General features: G+C 51.6%; 1 protein-coding gene across 2 annotated transcripts in view; it reads right to left on the bottom strand.

Annotated features, from left to right (window-relative positions):
- Positions 1 to 21,854, bottom strand: part of RNF185 (ring finger protein 185) — a 30,561-nt gene extending 8,707 nt beyond the window's left edge. Inside the window, exons 1-6 of one of the 2 annotated variants that reach the window (XM_078883479.1) lie at positions 21,372 to 21,854; positions 19,300 to 19,318; positions 18,241 to 18,353; positions 13,604 to 13,658; positions 12,172 to 12,289; positions 536 to 633 (exon numbers count right to left, since the gene is read on the bottom strand). In XM_078883479.1, the coding sequence (XP_078739605.1) occupies positions 536 to 633; positions 12,172 to 12,289; positions 13,604 to 13,658; positions 18,241 to 18,353; positions 19,300 to 19,318; positions 21,372 to 21,589 (621 nt within the window). In that variant the 5' untranslated portion in view covers positions 21,590 to 21,854. The remainder of the gene's footprint in view (positions 1 to 535; positions 634 to 12,171; positions 12,290 to 13,603; positions 13,659 to 18,240; positions 18,354 to 19,299; positions 19,319 to 21,371) is intronic. The other variant, XM_078883478.1, reaches the window with a different exon arrangement.
- Positions 21,855 to 23,337: the final 1,483 nt, after the last annotated feature.

Here is a 23,337-nt window from a genome sequence, read left to right as displayed (position 1 = left end):
AGCAGAAAGTTGGAACAGTGGGGAGGACAGGTGGTGGTGCATCTGCAAGTCATCTCAGTCAGTCGACCCATGGTACCTGATGGATCTGACCCATGACCTCCTGCCAGCAGGGCCTTCAACACTTCAGGTGGCCTCCAAGTGCACCTAGCCTGGCACAGGCGCCATGATGCCACTGCCAATTTGTGGTGAAAGCGGTTGTTGTTGTTGATGGTGGTGGTAGCCATGATAGTGGTGGTGGCTGTGGTGGTGGTGGCCGTAGTGGCTGTGGTGGGGGTGGAGGTGGTAGCGGTAGTGGTGATGGCTGTGGTGGTGGCTGTGGTTGGGGTGGTGGCCGCTGTAGTGGTGGTGGCCGTGGTGGTGGTGGCCGTGGTGGGGGTGGTGGTGGTAGCGGTAGTGGTGATGGCTGTGGTGGTGGATGTGGTGGTGGCCGTGGTGGTGGTGGCTGTGGTAGTGGTGGCCATGGAGGCCGCTGTGGTGGTGGTGGCTGTGGTAGTGGTGGTGGCTGTGGTGGTGGCTTTGGTGGTGGGGGCCGTGCCTAGGCGATAAAGAGCCAGAACATGATGAGCAGGGCGACGTAGAGGAAGATTCGGGACAGGAACTGCTCTTCGGTGTGCTGCGGGGTTCCCGGGACAGCTACGCACACACAGCACACACACAGCACACGCACAGCACACGCACAGCACACGCACAGCACACGCACAGCACACGCATAACACACGCACAGCACACACACACATTTACCCTTACACAGTGTACACACAGCACACACATGCACATTTACCAGTACACAGTGCAAACACAGCACACACACACTTACCCGTAGACAGTACACACACACACTTACCAATGCACAGTGCACGCCCAGCACGCGCACACACAGCACACACACATTTACCCTTACACAGTGCGCACACACACAGCACACACACCCACTAACCCTTACACAGTGCACACACAATACACACACACCCTTACACTACACAATGCACACACAGTAAACGCACATCCTTACACGACACAGTGCACATACACAGTACACACATAGCACACCCACTAACCCTTACACAGTGCACACACAGTACACACACACAGCACACGCACAACACAGACGCTTACCCTTACACAGGGCACACACAGTACACACACACCCTTACACTACACAATGCACACAGTACACATACAGCCCACCCACTAACCCTTACACAGTGCACACACAGTACACACACTTACCTTGACACAGTGCACACACAGTACACATACAGCACACACACCCTTACAGTGTACACACAGTACACACACACCCTTACACTACACAATGCACACACAGTACACACACCCTGCCACTACACAATGTACACACAATACACACACAGCACACCCACTAACCCTTACACAGTGCACACACAGTACACACACACCCTGACACTACAGAATGCACACACACAATGCACACCCACTAACCCTGACACTACACAATGCACACACACAGTACACACACCCTGACACTACACAATGCACACAAAGTACACACACACCCTTACACTACACAATGCACACACACACAGTACACACACACCCTTACACTACACAATGCACACACACACACAGTACACACACACAGTACACACACTGAAAGCCTCTCCTCAGCGTGCCTGGCAAAGGGGCGATGTTGATTCATCCTTGCCAGGACCGTTTCTGGCCTCACACCGAGGAGGGAGATACCCCGGAAGTTGGCACAATCAGTACGGTCATCCTTCCAATCCTGCGGAACCCGTCCAGTGGTCCAGACTGTTATTGTGATGTCATGTAGGGCAGTCTGCACACAAACGCCACCCTTCCCTCAGCATTTCGCTTGGGAGATCATCTCAGAATCTGAATCGCCTTCCGTACTTCCTCAACAGATGGCACTTCAGCCAGCCACTTCACAAGGGGTGACTAATTCCTCCAATATTTGATGCACAGCAGGCCCATCAGGGTCCTCCCCACCTTGCCCCATGATGTCGTCTGGGATGAGGGATTTCCCCTCCCCCAAGGCCTCACATAAATGTTCGGTAAAACCTGCAGACCTAAGGATGGTGATAGGTGCGGTGCTGCAAGTTATTTTTTTTGATCGAGTTAAAGAGTGATTTGTGATCGCGGACTACTGAGGCAGGTTCCATCTCCTCATTAACCCGCGACCACAAACCCATCCTCGCAGCACCGCATGGCTCTCCGAACCTCCGAGCAAAGGCTGCGGTAAGCCTCCTCATTCTCTGACGTGGGATGCTCTAGAACAGGGGTCCTCAAACGTTTTAAACAGGGGGCCAGTTCACTGTCCCTCAGACCGTTGGAGGGCCGGACTATAGTTAAAAAAAACTATGAACAAATTCCTATGCACACTGCATATATCTTATTTTGAAGTGAAGAAACAAAACGGGAACAAATACAATATTTAAAATGAAGAACAAGTAAAGTTAAATCAACAAACTTGCCAGTATTTCAATGGGAACTATGGGCCTGCGTTTGGCTAATGAGATGGTCAATGTCCGGTTCCATATTTGTCATTGCTAGTCATAACAAGTGATGCAAGTGTGCATCCGTTAGTCTAGATCTGGTTGGAGATTTCAAATGTTTCATTCTGGAAAAAGTCTGTTCACAGACATAAGTGCTGCCAAAGATGGTTGCCATTTTGAGTGCATGGTTCCTGAGATGAGGATATGTCTCAGAGGGGAAAGATGCATAGAAATTATGAAGGCTGCTTGACTTGAATGCGTCTTTCAGAGAGTCACAATTCTGCAGTTCAGCCAGTTCCATTTGGTAAATTGTATCCACATTTTCAATGTCAATAGAAAATGGGTTACGGAAAAGCTGTATGTCCTGTTCATGGAGATGAAGCTCTTTAAATATAAATTGGAACTCATTTTTGTTTGGGAATGCAACCAATGGTTTTTCCGCTAACAGATTTTGAGTTGTGGGGAGATGGCAGACGTTTTCCTTCTTCACTTGTTTGATGAGGCCTAATTTTACTTCAAATGCTTTGACATGTGATTGCATATCACAGATGAGCTTCCCCTTTCCTTGAAGTTGCACATTGAAACTGTTGAGTAGCTCTGTTACATCTGTCAGAAAGGCAAGGTGCAATTTCCATTCTGCATCACTGAGCTCTGGTACTTCTTTGTTTTTTGAAAGCAGAAAAGCTGTGATCTATGGAAGTAAGTCATAGAAACGTTTCAAACCTCTCCCTCGATTTAGCCAACGGACTTCTGTGTGGTACAGAACATCTTCATAGTCAACATTTAGCTCAGACAGAAATTCCTGAAATTGTCTGTGGTTTAGTGCATGAGCTCTAATGAAGTTAACACAAGATACCACAATTTTCATAACAGAGTCCCACTTCAGTGATTTACTACACAGCGCTTGTTGGTGGATGAGGCAGTGTATGGCTATTGGATGAGAATGGTTATGTTTGTCCATCTCTTGGTTAATGCGAGCAATTACTCCTTTCTTAGATCCCACCATGCTAGGAGCACCATCAGATGTCACACTGGCTAGTTTAGCCCAGTTCAGCTCCAAACCATTCACAGTTTGGCAAACCTTTTCATAGATATCCTCTCCTGTAGTTGTGCCTTTGATGCTTTGCAGTGCAGCAAGCTCTTCTGTGACTTCGAAATAGTCATTCGTCCCACGAATAAAAATTAGAAGTTGTGCAGAATCACGAACATCATTGCTTTCGTCAAGTGCCAAGGAAAAATAGGAAAGTTTTTTTTGTGGAGTTTTGCAAATGCTGATGCAAATTGTCTCCCATTTCTTCAATCCTCCGTGTAATTGTAGGTCCTGAAAGACTCACTGTACTAAATAAATCGGCCTTCTCTGGACACATCTCTTTGGCAACAGAAAGAAGGCATTCTTTAACAAATTCTCCCTCCACGAATGGTCTGCCAGTGCACGCTATTAGCTTGGCAACTTGAAAACTTGCTCGCAGTGATGAAATATTTAGCTGCTTCTGCTTCACAAAAGTATTTTGCTGAGTTGTTAATGTATTTTTCAGTTTTAATATTTTATCTTTTCTCCCTTCTCCGACCAAACAATCATATTTATCTTTATGTTGAGTTTCATAGTGTCGACGTAAATTGTATTCTTTGAACACAGACACTATATTCTGGCATATCAGACACACAGCTCTTTCCTTGTACTGCATGAAAAAGTAATCATAAGTCCACTGTTCTTTGAATATCCTACACTCCGAGTCAATTTTTCTCTTTCTTGACATCATTGTTTCCTAGGAAGTCAAAATTGCTATTAGTAAAATACAAATATATATATACAGCGCTACAAAAACAATATACCAGCAATAACTTTGCCCACACAGAGATATACAGACTGCACTGCCCATCAATACAGTCTGATTGGGGGAACTCCGCTTTTACCCCAGGGTCACACTGGTGCGGGTGCCATTAAAAAGTTAATTACACCTGCAGTTTTGTTCACAGATCGCAGTGCGATCTGCGAACTCGCATAGGAATCTGATCGCATGGGGGAGAAGACCCATGCGATCCGATTCCACTGCAGGAAAAAAGAAGGCACATGTGCCTTTTTTCTTCCGAATCTAATGCAAGTTCAGCCATACAAGCATATGGCTGAACTCGCACTGCTCAGAGATCGCAACAGTATGAACCGGGGCTTACACAACATGCAACATATAACCTCATACAACTGAATAGCAATCAGAATATAAATGCACTTACTGTCATTTAAATTGGGTTTCCTACTCCTCGGCTGTCTGTCACTGACCAGCACGGAAAAACAGCAAGCAGCCCCTCCAGAGATCAGAAATCACTCTGTTATTACCCCTCTATCATTTACTCAGCGGTGCGTGTGCTGGGGATCTACATCCCCAGCACACAGGAATATCACTGGGAGTGGAGCCGAGGGGCAAGTGAGGGAGCTGAGGGAGGGAGAGCCAGTCAAGCGCAGCCAGGGGAGGGCTGGCAGCCTTAGGCCTGGGGGGCAAGTCCAGTCAATTGGCCCATTGAACCATTCACCAGCGCAGCCAAATCAGTGCTCGCCACCGCAGCCCAATCAGTGCCCACCACCGCAGCCCAATGAGTGCTCACCACCGCAGCCCAATTAGTGCTCACAAGCGCAGCCCAATTAGTGACCATGGGCTGGATAAATGTCCTCGGCGGGCCGCATGTGGCCCGCGGGCCATAGTTTGAGGACCCCTGCTCTAGAAGGTGAGAGTGGGCCTGTCTCTTTCTCCCAGCCAGAACACCTCCATGGTCAGTCAGGGTCTCCGCGGAGGTCTGGACTGCATACCCAATGTAGCGATTACAGCTGCATGAGCCACAGTCCTGAACCTCACCCATTTCCCCTCGGCATCAGCAGGAGGGGGGGGGGGGAAATGTCAACCCCAGCTGCAAGCGATCTTGACATTCTCAATTGGGAACTTTCATCAGCAATTGAGACCAGGCCGCTGTGGGTTTGAATGGGGTCTTAGATGGACAACCCACCACCGGAGTGGAAGAATGGCAGGTGCATCTTATAGCTGACAAGCTGATGGATCAGCGGGCAGATCAGCTCCACGGTAGGTCTTGATATCAAGGACATGAGCCCAAATTGACGGTTACATCACTCGATAGTCCAGCAAATGTTCTTGTTTCGATTCGGCATACATCCATGATGTTGTGTGGATGCGATGCCGGAACAGTGTGTTGATGATTACAGGCCCATGGACAGCACAGACATATAGCAGCTTCCTCCCATTGTTATCTGGCCCATGTCTTCCAATCACTGCAGCCCATGGACCCACTCAGGCATTAAAGACACCCAACAGTATGATTCTATCCTGAGCGGGCCACTTTAGCTAGCACCTAGGACAGGAGGTTATAGAAAGCATCTGACTCATCGGCCTTGCCTGCGTCCCTCCACTGATGTTCATCTTCGGTGGAGGGTGTAAGCCACTGCCATTCATCGCCTCCCGTTGATGAGGACGTGAACCCACAGTAGGCTGGGACTCGCATCTTACCTCACTTCACCACCACGCCCCCTTCATTCTTTTGTTCAGAAGAAGAGTCACTACCCGTTGTTTGGCAGTCTCCTGCCCCGAGTAGAAGACTGTTCACCCCTCATGGCGACTGGAGCCAGAGCCAGTCCACCGGACCTCCTGAATGCCGCAGAAATCCAGGCGGAAAAACCGGCCCAGCTCCCGACGAGATTAGTGGCAGCCTCTCCTCCGCCGCAGGGAGCGTTCAAACATTCCCCGCAGCCCCGAGGTGTGGCCGTTGGGGTGTTAAGCCGCCTCGCTCTGGTGATTTGAGTTGAAGCTGGGGGGAGGTCAGCCCACCCAGAGGCTACCAGCTGATTGTATCGGGCTCTCGGGCTCCCCCGTCACCACACCCCCACCCCCACCACCCCCCCAACCCCAACCCCCCATCCCCTAATGGCATTGCTCACAGCCACCACAGCATTCCTGGCTGGAAACTACCAACAACAACAACCGCCATTCGCCACTAAGTGGCGGTGACGTCACCACGACGCTTGTGCCAGGCTAGGTGCACGTTGATGCCACGTGAAATGTCGAACGCCCACTGGCAGGAGGTCATGGGGCAGACCGAGGTTCCACAGGTCGACTGACTGAGATGACTGAGACGACTGGCTGATGCACCACCTGTGCCCCCTACTGTGCCAACTTGCTGTGCTTTAATCACCCGGCGCTCCACTCGTTGTTGTGAGCGTTGCTCCTCCACCCTCCGTTGTTATTGGAAACTAACACAACCACCATCACCACCACCACAGCGTTGCCATCTGGCAACCACCACCACCACCACCACCGCATTACCGACCTCCAACCACTACCAAGGAGGTGGGGAGTTGTTGTTGCTGGTCACACATGGAGACAAAGGCAAAGATCCCCCGTATAGCCTTCACAGACTGTAGGGGGCAAGTCCCGTCAGCGCGCTGCACCTATGAAGGCCGGCACTGTGGCACACGAGGGGGTGGGTGGCCAGCACCACGCCCGGCCGCCTTTGTCTCCCCAGTGGAGATGTTTACTACACACCGCAGCACCAGGTACTCATTTGAGGCTGAGTCGACCTCAGGGGGGAGGGCCCTGAAGGCCGGTTATTAAGACAATCGTCACCACCGGTGGTTGCTGGTGGCCCCAAGAGGTGCATAGCGCCATCACGCGTGCATTCGCGCACAAGGACGATGGTTCGAACCCAGTGGGCCGCCCCGATTAACACTGCGGCCGTGCGCGTTGAGCACACACAGCTACTCTGCACAGGGACAGCTGACACTGGGGGAGCCCCTAGGCTACAGACCCCCACAGCAGCAATCATCACTACCCATTCTCGCAGCAGACTAACGCACAGGGACAGCTGACACGGGGGGTGCCCCTAGGCTATAGACCGCACAGCAGTGATTATCGCTACCCCTACTGGCAGCAGACTCACTCACAGGGACAGCTGACACTGGGGGAGCCCCTAGGCTATAGACAGCACAGCAGCAGCAGCCGATAGCATCACGTTCACTGCCGGAGAGACTTCTGTAACTGCGGCCCAAACCGGTATTCAGCAGTTTCCTTCAGTTAAGCAGAAAAAAAAGAGATTGTATGTGTGTGCGTGTATCGGTGTGTGTGTCTGCGTGTATCAGTGTGTGTGTCAGTATACGTGCGTGTGTGTGGGGAGCGGTAGTATAGCGGTTAACGCTACGCTGCGCTACGAACCAGACGAGCTGAGTTCCATTCCCGCTCACGGCCAACACCAGTGTCGATTATCTAAACCGGCATCTTTGCCTGTGGCTGTGTGTGAGTGAGTGAGATACCTGGGGTATCTTTGCCTGTGGCTGTGTGTGAGCGAGTGTGTTACCTGGGTGATCTTTGTCTGTGGCTGTGTGTGAGTGAGTGTGTTACCTGGGGTATCTTTGCCTGTGGCTGTGTGTGAGTGAGTGTGTTACCTGGGGGATCTTTGTCTGTGGCTGTGTGTGAGTGAGTGTGTTACCTGGGGTATCTTTGCCTGTGGCTGTGTGTGAGTGAGTGTGTTACCTGGGGGATCTTTGTCTGTGGCTGTGTGTGAGTGAGTGTGTTACCTGGGGTATCTTTGCCTGTGGCTGTGTGTGAGTGAGTGTGTTACCTGGGGGATCTTTGTCTGTGGCTGTGTGTGAGTGAGTGTGTTACCTGGGTGATCTTTGTCTGTGGCTGTGTGTGAGTGAGTGTGCTACCTGGGGCGTCTTTGCCTGTGGCTGTGTGAGTGTGTTACCTGGGGCATCTTTGCCTGTGGCTGTGTGTGAGTGTGTTACCTGGGGTATCTTTGCCTGTGGCTGTGTGTGTGTGAGTGTTACCTGGGGGTCTTTGCCTGTGGCTGTGTGTGTGTGAGTGTTACCTGGGCAAAACAACCTCCTACCTCCTCGCGGTGCCGGACGGGCAACACTGTCGTGGGCAGTGCTGTGGGGGGAGGGCCAATGCCCATTGGCCTCTCCCCTCATGGCGTCTGTGACCACCACAGTGGCTAAACGGGGGCTCTGGACGGGTGCGAGGGGCTGGTAACCCCTCCACCTTCAATTAACCACCACTAAACTACGAATTAAACATAAACCTGTAATTAATAAGCTTGTGCCGGAGGCCCCGGGGGGGTCAGGCTTTTATGATGTCTCCTGGCCAAACCCCATTTGGCGGAGCCAGGAGATTGAATTTTCACCGTCGGGGCTCCTCCAGAAACAACGAAAAACCATTGCGGATGGCCACGTGGAATGTTCGAACGCTCACTGCGGAGGAGAGGCTGCCACTCCTCTGTCGGGAGCTGGACCGGTACCGCCTGGATCTCTGTGGCATTCAGGAGGTCCGGTGGACCGGTTCTGGCTCCTGCCACCATGAGGGGTGGACAGTCCTCTACTCGGGGCAGGAGACTGCCAAACAACAGGGTGTGGCTCTTCTTCTGAACAAAAGAATGAAGGGGGCGTGGGAGCGTGGCGGTGAGGTGTGGGAAGCTGTAAGCCCCAGGATACTTTGGGCTCGCCTTCCCATCAACCAGAGGCGAGGAGTGGTGGTCGTGGTTACTTATGCCCCCACTGAAGACGAACATCCGTGGAGGGATGCAGGCAAAGCCGATGAGTCAGACGCTTTCTATGACCTCCTGTCACAGGTGCTGGCTAAAGTGGCCACTCGGGACAGAGTCATCTTGTTGGGTGACTTCAATGCCCGAGTTGGTCAAGATGCTGGCACCTGGTCTGGAGTGATTGGAAGGCATGGGCCAGATCAGCTCAATAATAACGGTAGGAGGCTGCTAGATTTTTGTGCAGCCCATGGGCTTGTAATTACCAACACGCTCTTCCGGCATCGGCGCATCCACACAACATCATGGATACATGCCGGGTCCAAGCAAGAACATCTGCTGGACTACATAGTGACGGACCAGCGGATGCGAGCCCATGTCCTTGACACCAGGACCTACCGTGGAGCTGATCTGACCTCTGACCATCGACTAGTCATCTGTAAGATGCGCCTGCCATTCTTCCACTCCGGTGGTGGGTGTACACCCAGGACCCCATTCCAACCAAAAGTGGCCTGGTCTCAGCTAGCTGATGAAAGTTGCAAGCGAGAATTTCATCATTGCTTGCAGCTGGGGTTGGCATCGTCCCCCACTCCACCTGATGTCGAGGGTAAATGGGCGAGGTTTAAGACTGTGACTCATGCAGCTGCAATGGCTGCTTTGGGTACACGGTCCAGACCTCCCCAGAAACCCTGGCTGACGGAGGAGGTGTTCAGGTTAATTGAGAAAAAGCGACAGGCCCACTCTCATCGCCTACAGCATCCCACGTCAGAGAATGAGGAGGTTTACCGCAGCCTTCGCTCGGAGGTTCGGAGAGCCGTAAGGCGCTGTAAGGATGGGTGGTGGTCGCGGGTTGCTGAGGAGATGGAGTCTGCCTCAGTGGCCCGCGATCACAAATCACTATTTAACTCCATCAAAAAAGTAACCTGCAGCGCCACACCTATTACCATCATTAGAGGAAAAAACGGTGATCCAATCTCCGACCCCCAGGAACAGGTTTGCAGATTTGCTGAGCATTTCTGTGAGGTCCTGGGGGAGGGAAAATCTCTCAGCCAGGAAAACATCATGGCACAAAGTGGGGATAACCCTGCTGAGGCTGCGGTGCCTCAAATATTGGAAGAGGTCACCCCCTGTGAGTGGCTGGCTGAGGTGCCAGCTGTTGAGGAAGTACTGAGGGCGATCCGGAGTCTGAGACCAGGGAAGGCACCGGGCAGAGATGATCTCCCAAGCGAAATGCTGAGGGAGGGTGGCGTTTGTGCACAGACTGCCCTATATGACATCATAACAACAGTCTGGACCACTGGACGGGTTCCGCAGGACTGGAAGGATGCCCTGGTGGTCCCCCTCTTTAAGAAGGGGGACCGTACCGACTGTAACAACTACAGGGGCATCTCACTCCTCAGTGTGCCGGGTAAGGTCCTGGCAAGGATTATTCAACATCGCCTTGCTAGGCACGCTGAGGAGAGGCTTGCGGAGCCCCAATGCGGTTTCAGGAAAGGGCGGTCCTGCACAAATGCCATATTTTCTGTCCGTCTGCTTCAGCAGAGGTGTAGGGAATTCCAAAAAGACCTACATCTCTGCTTTATTGACCTGGTCAAGGCCTATGATACCATCAGTAGGACTGGGCTCTGGGTTGTTCTTCGTGCTTTCGGAGTCCCTGACCCTCTGCTCACGATCATTCAGGACCTTCATGATGGTGAGCGGGCCCGGGTAAAACTACGTGGCCGGGAGTCGGAGCCTTTCCCTGTACACCTTGGGGTGCGACAGGGATGTCCTCTGGCTCCCACATTATTTAACATCTATTTCGACTGCGTAGTTCGTGAAGCCTTCAATAGCTGTACCGGGGGAATTACCATTTGGTACAGATATAATGGGAGGCTGATCGACGCCCGGGTGCGATCAAGGGATGGCTCCCTATTGGTCAACCACGTTATGTATGCTGATGATTTGGTAATAGCTGCTCATTCAGAAGAGGAGTTGGAGACGCTGCTGCTGAGACTGGAGCGTGCCACTAAGAGGTGGGGCCTTACCATCAGCCCCACAAAAACTAAGCACCTGCCTGGGTATTTTGTACCATCGGGCACTCCACCCCCACAACTCCCAATCGGTGATGGGGCAGTTGTGGAGAGAGTGGAGAGTTTCCCATACCTGGGCAGTGTGCTTATGACCGGCTCCAGTTTATCAGCAGAGGTCTCACTCCGAATCAGTCGAGCGGCAATATATTTTCATCGGTTGCGTAACGCTGTGTGGAAGCTACCTGGTCTGTCGCTCCGCACGAAGCTTCAGGTCTTCTCGGCCACGGTCATTCCCTCCCTTCTCTACGCTTGCGAAACGTGGACCCCCCTAGTGGAGCATCTTCGCCGGTTGGAAACATTTAGGCTGGCCTGCCTACGATCCATCCTGGGTTTAACCAGGCTTGATTGTGTGAGGAGCTCACAAGTCCTTGAAAGATCTGGGCAAAGTCCCATCAGTGAGCTCCTCCGGCAGGCAAGGCTGCGTTGGCTGGGTCATGTAGCCCGCATGCCCAGCCACCGCATGCCTAAACAGCTTTTGTTCGGCCGGATCGAGGGGGCTAAACGGGCGCGGCACGGGCTAGAGAAGAGATGGAGTGATGTGGTACAGGAGGACGTGGAGCTGAGTGGACTTGCCGATGACTGGTACCAGCGGTGTCAAGATCGGCCTCAGTGGAGGAGGCTCGTGAAGGACGCTACTGGGCAGTTGGAGGCAGTCGCCCTCCAACAACAACGGAGGGCGGAGGAGCGACGCTCACAACAACGAGCGGAGCGCCGGGTGGCTAAAGCACAGCAAGTTGGCACAGTAGGGGGCACAGGTGGTGCATCAGCCAGTCATCTCGGTCATCTCGGTCAGTCGACCCGTGGCACCTGGGTCTGCCCCGTGACCTCCTGCCAGCGGGCGTTCGACACTTCACGTGGCCTCAGGGTGCACATGGCCTGGCACAAGCGTCGTGGTGACGTCACCGCCACTTAGTGGCGAATGGCGGTTGTTGTTGTTGTTGTTACCTGGGGCATCTTTGCCTGTGGCTGTGTGTGAGTGAGTGTGTTACCTGGGGTATCTTTGCCTGTGGCTGTATGAGTGTGCTACCTGGGGGATCTTTGCCTGTGGCTGTGTGTGTGAGTGAGTGTGTTACCTGGGGGCGGCCGTCCGTCGTTGATGTTGAAGGCCGTGGCGATGAAGCCGAAGGGGAAAGCGCCGATGCCAAATGACATCTGAAGCCCTCCGTCCCCAAAGCCGAACCCTTGGAACCCCTGGGAAGGAGCCGGCGGGGGGGGGGGGGGGGAGAGATTTTAAACTACTTATTAATTTCGCCAGGTGAAAGGCCCCGCTAAGATGCTACGTAGCTCGTGTTCAGTCGCTGAAATCATCATCATCGCGTGGACATTTATAGCAGCCAGCAAACACTCCAAACGCACCATTCTACATACCCACAGAGACCCACGTTCATACAGAGACCCATACTCAAACTCAACTAGTTTCATGTTGCCGGATGTAACACCCCTCTGAACTGCTGGGTGGCTCTTTGTACTATGCACTTTCTTTTAACTCACTCTGCCTGTTGTCGTTGTTGTATCCTCAAACCTTGTAACTCAATTTTAACCCACTTCCCAATGTGGTATTGACTGCAAACTTGGTATACTTATGTCATACTGATGACAATACTATATTCTATCATAAAAAATAAAGAATATATTTTTAAACAATCTTTTAACACGCTTTCTTTTAACTCACTCTGCCTGTTGTCGTTGTTGTTGTCATATCCTGAAATCTTGTAACTCAATTTGAACCCGCTTCCCAATGTGGTATCGACTGCAAACTTGGTATACTTATGTCATACTGATGACAAAACTATATTCTATCATAAAAAATATAAAATACATATTTTTAAACAATCTTTTTTATATGTTATGTTTTGGCTTGGGTCTAATTGTCCACGGTCAACTGACGTTGGCTGTAATTGGCCACGGTCCCTTACGTTATGGCAAACTTCGGGGCCACTTCCTGGAGTCGTGGAGTTCTGCCATTACTACAGTACATTCCATAAAAGCGTGTTTAAAAAAAATATTTTTTTGACTTATTCAGAAGCTACCCGCCCATCACAAATGATAGCAGCAGTTTAACCAAGTGGCTATCATCATCATCACCATCACGTGGAGATTCATGGCAGCAGCCAAATAGTCTAAAACACACGATTCTACATACTCACAGAGACCTGTAGAGAGTGTGGATGAGTGAGGGTGAGTGAGGGTGAGTGAGGGTGAGTGGGTGAGTGAGGGTGAGTGATGGTAAGGGTGGGTGAGTGAGGGCGAGTGAGTGTGTGATGGTGAGTGATGGTAATGGTGGGTGAGTGAGGGTGGGTGAGTGATGGTGAGTGATGGTAAGGGTGGGTGAGTGAGGGCGAGTGAGTGTGTGATGGTGAGTGATGGTAAGGGTGGGTGAGTGAGGGTGAGTGAGGGTGAGGGTGGGTGAGTGAGAGGGTGAGTGATGGTGAGGGTGGGTGAGTGAGGGCGAGTGATGGTGATGGTGTGTGATGGTGTGTGATGGTGAGTGTGAGGGTGTCTCACCCCTCGTGCTTCTGGTTCTGGGCGCTGTCCCTGGGGTCTGGGCGGAGTTTTCTCTCTGCAGAGCAAACGACACCGCTCACCACTCACTCACCACTCACACACCGCTCACCACTCACTCACCGCTCACACACCGCTCACACACCGCTCACACACCGCTCACTCACCACTCACTCACCTCTCACTCACCTCTCACTCACCACTCACTCACCACTCGACTCACCCACTCGACTCACCCACTCAGTGGTGGTGGTTATAGTGGTAATGGTATGTGGTGGTGGAGGTGGTTATAATGGTAATAGTTGTGGTGGTTGTGGTTATAGTGGTGATGGTTATAGCGGCCATAGTGGTGGAGGTGGTTATGGTGGTGGTTATAGTGGTGGTTGTGGTGGCTATAGTGGTGGTGGTTGTGGTGGTGGTTACAGTGGCGGTGGTTGTGGCGGTGATTCTAGTGGTGGTGGTTGTGATAGTATGGGGAGCGGTAGCAGAGTGGTTAGCATGCTGCGCTATGAACCCGGCGACCCGAGTTCCACTCCCGCTCACGGCCAACGACAGCGTTGTGCAGCAGAACCACGCGGATACGAGGAAGCTGCAAGGGCTGTTGCCGTTCATTAACGCTGTTGCACACAACACCCTCAACTCACCCCAGAGGGCGGTGCTCTCTATCGGGTCCTTTACCCCGGACACTGAACATTGTCTGGTCCTGACTGGATGTCTCACTCGGGAAGCCTCTCCCTCGGCCCATCCTTACTGCATATCTAGATTTGAAGCTTCCGTGACTGCAGGGATCCATACTCTTTGGTTCTTTCGGTCACGTAGGTAGAAAATAAAATAAATCACGACGTTTGCGGGCGCAACGCAAGCGTCCGTCATCAGGTGGGAAGGCGCGGTCTGCTGCCGAGGCAGACTGTTTTAAAATGTTTGAAATGGGTGTAGCTCAAGGGTCATACAGAAGCAGAGTTCGCAAACGGGTTTTGATTCCTTACCCGTACCCAGCCGCACCAGGGTCGCAAATGGGTACCCGTTCCCTACCTGTACCCTACCCGAAATGAGTGACAAATGGTTACTCACCAGTGACTCACGGCCTACCCGTACCCGTACCCGGCCGCACCAGGGTCGCAAACGGCTACCCGTACCCATACCCGGCCGGGTACGGGTAGCCGGGTATCGGGTAGGGTACGGGTATCGGGTACCCAGTTGCGACCTCTGTACAGAAGTGGCCGGGGCTAGTGATGGATTAGCATAAATGCTAATCAGCATGAATGCTAATCAGCATGAACGCTAATCCCTCACATTAACATAGCCACTCCCGTGCCCTCGTCGAGGAGGCCGCTCTCCTCCTATCTTACAGTTACTTGCTCATTCCTTACTGAATTTTTTTTTTGAGACCCCCCCCCACCTCCTACACATTCCACAAGTAGTGACTAATCCCATATCTGCATTTTCCATAAATTTGCTAAATTCCTCTGCTGACATGCAAATTCCTTTGTCAAGGTGCCCTCCTCCTCTAACCCAGCTTAAATATATGCTGCCAAGCCTGGTGGTGTTCATTCAGACGCTGTATTGCCAACAGACCTGTTCTTCACCTGAGGACGGCTGCTTGCGTTGCGGCCGAAACGTCGTGAGAATTGTATTTTATAACGTTTTATTTTTATTATTTTATTATTTCCCTTCTACGTGACTTTACCGAAAGAACCAAGAAGATGATTCCTTACTGAATGTTCGGGACGCTACTCTCAGCTATTCCCTTGGCTCTCGCACTTGTCTGCCCGGAGCGGGGGCTCATCCAACGCCGCCTGGCGACGAGGGGGCAGACCCCTTGCAGCCGATCCTTGTCGTTTATTGTGAAAATTCGGTCACAGTTCCTATGATCACCGTTACATTGCTTTAATGGCTTTATTTTGGTGATTTCGAAAACGCTTTTTTGGTTTGGCCATGTTTGTTTGTTGTAGTACGGCGTTAGACTGATGGCCTTAATCTAAGTTGTCTTGCGGTTGTTGTTGTTTGACTTGCATCCCACTGGGATTTTTGCACACAGCGTTGGTGTACGGTGCTTTTTCTGCAATATTTTGCCGTCTTTTCTTGGATTTTCTGTTTGCACATAGTCACATAGTCACTTTAAGATGTTTTCTTCTTCATGGTTTGTTTTTTGTTTGTTGCGGTTGCACCCGACTCAAGAGCCGAATGGCTCACAGGGCTATACCAAATCAATGAAACTGAAAACTTAAACTGAAACACCACCGGTGACACGACGTGATCCCTAACTGGCAACTCGCTCGCACCCCCCTCTGTTCGCCCGCTCAAGGTTCCTCACACAACTCCTCTACACCAGCAATGATTATTTGAACTGGTCCTGGGACTCTTTTAGGTCGATTAAGCCTCAAATGAGTACATGGATGCTGTTTGTAAACATCGCCACTGGGGAGACAAAGGCGGCTGGGGGCGGTGCTGGCCACCCACCCCCTCGTGTGCAATGCCGGCCTTTATAGGTGTTGGCTAACAGCACTTGCCCCAATAGTCTGTTACAGATTATATGGAGGTCTGTTTTGGTGGTTATAGTGGTGGTGGTTATAGTGGTGGTGGTTATAGAGGTAGTGGCTATAGTGGTGGTGGTTATAGTGGTGGTTGTGGTTTTAGTGGTGGTGGTGGTTATAATGGTGGTGGTTATAGTAGTGGTGGTTATAGTAGTGGTGGTTATAGTGGTGGTGGTTATAGTTGTGGTGGTTATAGAGGTAGTGGTTATAGTGGTGGTGGTTATAGTGGTGGTGGTTATAGTGGTGGTGGTTATAGTGGTGGTGGTTATAGTGGTGGTTGTGGTTTTAGTGGTGGTTGTGGTTTTAGTGGTGGTGGTTATAGTGGTTGTGGTTATAGTCGTGGTGGTTATAATGGTGGTGGTTATAGTGGTGGTGGTTATAGTGGTGGTGGTTATAGTCGTGGTGGTTATAGTGGTGGTGGTTATAGTGGTTGTGGTTTTAGTGGTGGTGGTTATAGTGGTGGTGGTTATAGTGGTGGTGGTTATAGTGGTGGTGGTTATAGTGGTGGTGGTTTTAGTGGTGGTGGTTATAGTGGTGGTGGTTATAGTGGTGGTGGTTATAGTGGTGGTTGTGGTTTTAGTGGTGGTGGTTATAGTGGTTGTGGTTTTAGTGGTGGTGGTTATAGTGGTGGTGGTTATAGTGGTGGTGGTTATAGTGGTGGTGGTTTTAGTGGTGGTGGTTTTAGTGGTGGTGGTTATAGTGGTGGTGGTGGTTATAGAGGTAGTGGCTATAGTGGTGGTGGTTATAGTGGTGGTTGTGGTTTTAGTGGTGGTGGTGGTTATAATGGTGGTGGTTATAGTAGTGGTGGTTATAGTAGTGGTGGTTATAGTGGTGGTGGTTATAGTTGTGGTGGTTATAGAGGTAGTGGTTATAGTGGTGGTGGTTATAGTGGTGGTGGTTATAGTGGTGGTGGTTATAGTGGTGGTGGTTATAGTGGTGGTTGTGGTTTTAGTGGTGGTGGTTATAGTGGTTGTGGTTATAGTCGTGGTGGTTATAATGGTGGTGGTTATAGTGGTGGTGGTTATAGTGGTGGTGGTTATAGTCGTGGTGGTTATAGTGGTTGTGGTTTTAGTGGTGGTGGTTATAGTGGTTGTGGTTTTAGTGGTGGTGGTTATAGTGGTGGTGGTTATAGTGGTGGTGGTTATAGTGGTGGTGGTTATAGTGGTGGTGGTTATAGTGGTGGTGGTTTTAGTGGTGGTGTTTATAGTGGTGGTGGTTATAGTGGTGGTTGTGGTTTTAGTGGTGGTGGTTATAGTGGTTGTGGTTTTAGTGGTGGTGGTTATAGTGGTAGTGGTTATAGTGGTGGTGGTTATAGTGGTGGTGGTTATAGTGGTGGTGGTTTTAGTGGTGGTGGTTATAGTGGTGGTGGTTATAGAGGTAGTGGCTATAGTGGTGGTGGTTATAGTGGTGGTTGTGGTTTTAGTGGTGGTGGTGGTTATAATGGTGGTGGTTATAGTAGTGGTGGTTATAGTAGTGGTGGTTATAGTGGTGGTGGTTATAGTTGTGGTGGTTATAGAGGTAGTGGTTATAGTGGTGGTGGTTATAGTGGTGGTGGTTATAGTGGTGGTGGTTATAGTGGTGGTGGTTATAGTGGTGGTTGTGGTTTTAGTGGTGGTGGTTATAGTGGTTGTGGTTATAGTCGTGGTGGTTATAATGGTGGTGGTTATAGTGGTGGTGGTTATAGTGGTGGTGGTTATAGTCGTGGTGGTTATAGTGGTTGTGGTTTTAGTGGTGGTGGTTATAGTGGTTGTGGTTTTAGTGGTGGTGGTTATAGTGGTGGTGGTTATAGTGGTGGTGGTTATAGTGGTGGTGGTTATAGTGGTGGTGGTTTTAGTGGTGGTGGTTATAGTGGTGGTGGTTATAGTGGTGGTAGTTATAGTGGTGGTTGTGGTTTTAGTGGTGGTGGTTATAGTGGTAGTGGTTATAGTGGTGGTGGTTATAGTGGTGGTGGTTATAGTGGTGGTGGCTTTAGTGGTGGTGGTTATAGTGGTGGTGGTTATAGTGGTGGTGGTTATAGTGGTGGTGGTTATAGTGGTGGTTGTGGTTTTAGTGGTGGTGGTGGTTATAGTGGTTGTGGTTTTAGTGGTGGTGGTGGTGACTGTGAACCTGGGGTCCTGCTGGTTGGCGCTCCCTCGTCCGTAGAGAGGGATCACTTTGTCTCGACTGATGCCAGCCTTGCACACCGGGCACATCTGCCTGCTAGGGCGCGTCTCCAGCCACTACTCACACAGAGACACACACAGACTCACATATAAACTCACACACAGACTTACACACACACAGACTTACACACACACTCATATATAAACTCGCACACAGACTTACACACACACTCACATATAAACTCACACACACTCTCACAGAGACACACTCACATATAAACTTACACACAGACTTACACACACACTCACATATAAACTCACACACAGACTTACACACACACTCACATATAAACTCACACAGACTTACACACACACACAGACTCACATTTAAACTTACATATAGACTCACACACAGACTCACATATAGACTCGCATATAGTCACACAACAACAACCGCCATTTGCCACTAAGTGGCGGTGACGTCACCACGATGCTTGTGCCAGGCCATGTGCACCTTGAGGCCACATGAAGTGTCGAACGCCCACTGGCAGGTCACGGGGCAGACCCAGGTGCCACGGGTCGACTGACTGAGATGACCGAGATAACTGGCTGATGCACCACTTGTGCCCCCTACTGTGCCAACTTGCTGTGCTTTAGCCACCCGGCGCTCCTCTCGTTGTTGTGAGCGTCGCTCCTCCGCCCTCCGTTGTTGTTGGAGGGCGACTGCCTCCAACTGCCCAGTAGCGTCCTTCACGAGCCTCCCCCACAGAGGCCGATCTTGACACCGCTGGTACCAGTCATCGGCAAGTCCACTCAGCTCCACGTCCTCCTGTACCACATCACTCCATCTGTTCTCTAGCCCGTGCCGCACCCGTTTAGCCCCCTCGATCCGGCTGAACAAAAGCTGTTTAGGCATGCAGTGGCTGGGCATGCGGGCTACATGACCCAGCCAACGCAGTCTTGCCTGCCAGAGGAGCTCACCGATGGGACTTTGCCCACTCAATCACCCACTCACCCACACACCCACTCATCTACTCACTCACTCTCACTCTCCTGCCCTCACCTGATGGAGGCAGGGCCAGCTGTGATGGATCCCCAGGCAGCATCCGAAGGGGGGGGGGGGAAGATAGTACAAGTCATGGTCTATCCACTGATGAATGGAGATCAACATGGTGATGTTTCTACACTAAGTTTGACTCAACACTGCCCACAGATTCAACACTGCCCATCAACTAAACACTGCCCATAGAAGGGAAATAATAAAATAATAATAAATAAAACATAATACAACTTAATTTGATTACGTTTTATTTTGATTATTTTATAAATGTTATTTTATGTTTGTTTTCCCTTTTACATGACTTTACCGAAAGAACCAAGAATATGAATCCCTGCAGTCACAAAAACTTTAAATCGAAACTGCCAATAGACTCAACACTGCACCAAAGACTCAACACTGCCCATAGACTCAACACTGCACATAGACTCGAAGTGTATAGCGCAGTGTATCGTGTAGAGGCCGACCGAAATTAGTTTTTTTTCGTTTCAGCGCCGAAAGTTGGCAAATGGCCACTTTCGGCATACTTTCGGGTTCGGCCGAAAGTCAATTTTAAACTTTCGGTCTGGTTTCGGTTTTGGCCGAAACTGATGTTGACTTTTGGTCGTCAACCAAAGATCTATTTTTAGAATATAACGCTACTGCTAAGTCTATCAGCCGGTCAGTCGGCGCTAGGCAATCCTATGCGATAGGCTGCATACACACACACGTCAGCAGGGGGGGGGGCAGCGACTGCGGAGCGATTCGCGCGCTGCGCTACGAACCCGGCGGCCCGAGTTCGATTCCCGCTCACGGCCGGTGACGATTATTTGAACCGGCCCTGGGCCTCCTCTAGGGCGATTCAGCCTCAAACGAGTAAGTGGTGTGGTGTCAACATCGCCACTGGGGAGACAAAGGCGGCCGGCCGTGGTGAATCCAAGTCCCTTCGGTTATACACCTTTCTGTTTCGGTCTTGGTCGAAAGTGAAGTTAAACTTTCGGTTTCGGCTTCGGTTTCGGCCGAAAGTCGATTTTTTACTTTCGGTCTGGTTTCGGCCGAAACCAGAAATTCAGTTTCGGTCGGCCTCTAGTATGGTGTATAGTAGTATAAAGTGTAGTGTATAGTAGTGTGTAGTGTATAGTGTAGTGTATAGTGTAGTGTATAGTGTAGTGTATAGTAGTGTAGTGTATAGTAGTATAACGTGTAGTGTACCGTGTGTAGTATAATGTATAGTAGTGTATCACTCTGGGGGATTACTGAGGGGGGTTATTCTGCTAGGGATTACTCCGTGGAGGATTACTCTGTGAGATATTATTCTGGATGTCACTCCCCATGACTCTATTTATCTGAGGGATTACTCTGAGGTGATTACTCTGAGTGGATGGGCGAGGTGATTACTATGTGTGGGATTACTCTGAGAGATTACTATGTGGGGGATTACTCTGTGGGAGATTACTGTGGATGTCAGTCCCCGTTACTCAGAGAGGGATTACTTTGGATGGATTATTCTAGATGTCACTCTCCGTTAGTTATTGTATAGGGGATTACTCTGAGGGGGATTACTCTGTGGGAGATTACTCTGTGGGAGATTACTCTGTGGGAGATTACTCTGTGGGAGATTACTCTGTGGGAGATTACTCTGTGGGAGATTACTCTGTGGGAGATTACTCTGTGGGAGATTACTCTGTGGGAGATTACTCTGTGGGAGATTACTCTGTGGGAGATTACTCTGTGGGAGATTACTCTGTGGGAGATTACTCTGTGGGAGATTACTCTGTGAGGGATTACTCTGATAAGGGGTTACTCTGATAAGGGGTTACTCTGCAGGGGATTACTGTGGCTGTCACTCCCCGTGACTCGGCGAGGGAATACTCTGAGGGGATTAGTCTGTTAATAAATTACTCTGAACGTCACTCAACGTTACTCTGCGAGGGATTACTATTTGAGTGGATTACTCCGCTAGGGAATTACTTTGGATGTCATTCCGTTACTCTGGTGAGGGATTGCTCTGTGAGGGGATTACTCTGATAATGGATTACTCTGCATGGGGTTACTCTGGATGTCACTCCCCGTTACTCTGCGAGGGGATTACTCTGTACCAGAACAGGTGTCCGCAGAGGCTGATCACCGCATCCCTGGCCACGTCCAGGCAAATGTTGCACTCAAACGTGGGGTCCGCTCCTCCTCCTCCCTCGGCTCCCTCTTCACCTCCTCCACCCCCTCCACCTCGTCTCGCCGCCTCCACCTCCTCATCCGTTGCTGCTGCTGCTCCTGCTTCTGCTGCTGTTGCAGCAGCCGCTTCCGCTGGGCCCGACATCGCCTCTCCTCCTCGTCTCCCTCCTCGTCTCACACCTCCTCACCTCACCTCCTCCTCCTTTCCTCACCACCTCCTCCTTTCCTCACCACCTCCTCCTCTTCTCCCACCTCCTACGCCTTCCTCCACCTCCTCCACCTCGTCTCCCCCACCTCCTCTAGAGATCCTCCTTGAGCTGCCGTGCTGAGTTGCGAAGCTCAAGAAGCCGCCATCTTACGTAGGGGGTGGGGGGGGGGTTCACCGCGCGCCCACCCGGCTTCGTGATGTTAAAGGGACTCTGACGCCACCCCCTCCCACCCCGAGCGCGCGCCCCCACAGCCGCTCGCTGATTGGAAGCGGAGTCACCCCTCCCCCCACTCCCACCACACCCCACCACGATGAAGTCACTCACCCCGTGCCAAGATGGCTCCCCCGAAAGCGAACGTCGGCGGTTAGTGACGTAACACGAGGGTTCAATACGCGTGGTCCAATAGGGAAGCGGGGGACAGAGGGGAGGGGCTGTGACGTAATGAGGGGACGGGTTGTGGGGGACTGAGGGGAGGGGCTGTGGGAGAATGAGGGGAGGGGCTGTGGGGGACTGAGGGGAGGGGCTGTGGGGGACTGAGGGGAGGGGCTGTGGGGGACTGAGGGGAGGGGCTGTGGGGGACTGAGGGGAGGGGTTGTGGGGGACTAAGGGGAGGGGTTGTGGGGGACTGAGGGGAGGGGCTGTGGGGGACTGAGGGGAGGGGTTGTGGGGGACTGAGGGGAGGGGTTGTGGGGGACTGAGGGGAGGGGTTGTGGGGGACTGAGGGGAGGGGCTGTGGGGGACTGAGGGGAGGGGTTGTGGGGGACTGAGGGGAGGGGCTGTGGAGGACTGAGGGGAGGGGCTGTGGGGGACTGAGGTGAGGGGCTGTGGGGGACTGAGGGGAGGGGCTGTGGGGGATTGAGAGGAGTGGCAGTGGGGATAGAGGGGGAACTGAGGGGAGGGGCGACTGAGGGGAGGGGCAGTGGGGGAAAGAGGGGCGGGGCTCTGGTGGAATGAGGGGAGGGGCTGTGTAGGAGTGGACGGGCGGGGCTGTGGGGGGCTGAGGGGAGGGGCTGTGGGGGAGTGGAGGGGCGGGGCTCTGGGGGATCGAGAGGCTCTCTGGTTTTCTCCTCCCATCGCCGTGGAGCTGCGATCGGCCAAACCAACGTCCCTAATCGACGCTGAGTCAACGTCGCCGTGCAAATCGCCTCCTCGACTCAAACCTCGCAGCGGGAGCGGCAGCAGCGGCAGCAATGTCGCAGTCGCCATTCACCGCTTAGGGGGAGGTCACGTGACAGACCCAGGTGCCATGGGTTGACTGCTGCTGTGCCAGGCTAGGTGCATGAGGTCACGTGACAGACGCACGTGACATGGGTTTACTGCTGCTGTGCCAGGTAAGGTGCAGTAGGTCACGTGACAGACCCAGGTGCCATGGGTTGACTGCTGCTGTGCCAGGCTAGGTGCAGGAGGAGGTCACGTGACAGACCCAGGTGCCATGGGTTGACTGCAGTGGCGGCTCCTGCAAAATCTCTCAGGGGGGGCAAATGTCTGAATGATTGATAAGGATAAGGTCCACCCATGCAATGGATAAATTAACAGCTTAAGCATGTAAAGGCAACTTCACTTCTTTAATATTAATGAAAAATAAAGTGACTCTTACAATACATCTTGTTTGTTTCTATACTCACTATTATTACAATCCACTCAGTTTCTTTTATTAAAGATTCCACTAGGTGGCGACAAATAA

Source organism: Lampetra fluviatilis, chromosome 71, assembly GCF_964198595.1.
Source record: "Lampetra fluviatilis chromosome 71, kcLamFluv1.1, whole genome shotgun sequence".
Classification (NCBI taxonomy): domain Eukaryota; kingdom Metazoa; phylum Chordata; class Hyperoartia; order Petromyzontiformes; family Petromyzontidae; genus Lampetra; species Lampetra fluviatilis.
This window is presented reverse-complemented; position numbering and strand designations above follow the sequence as displayed.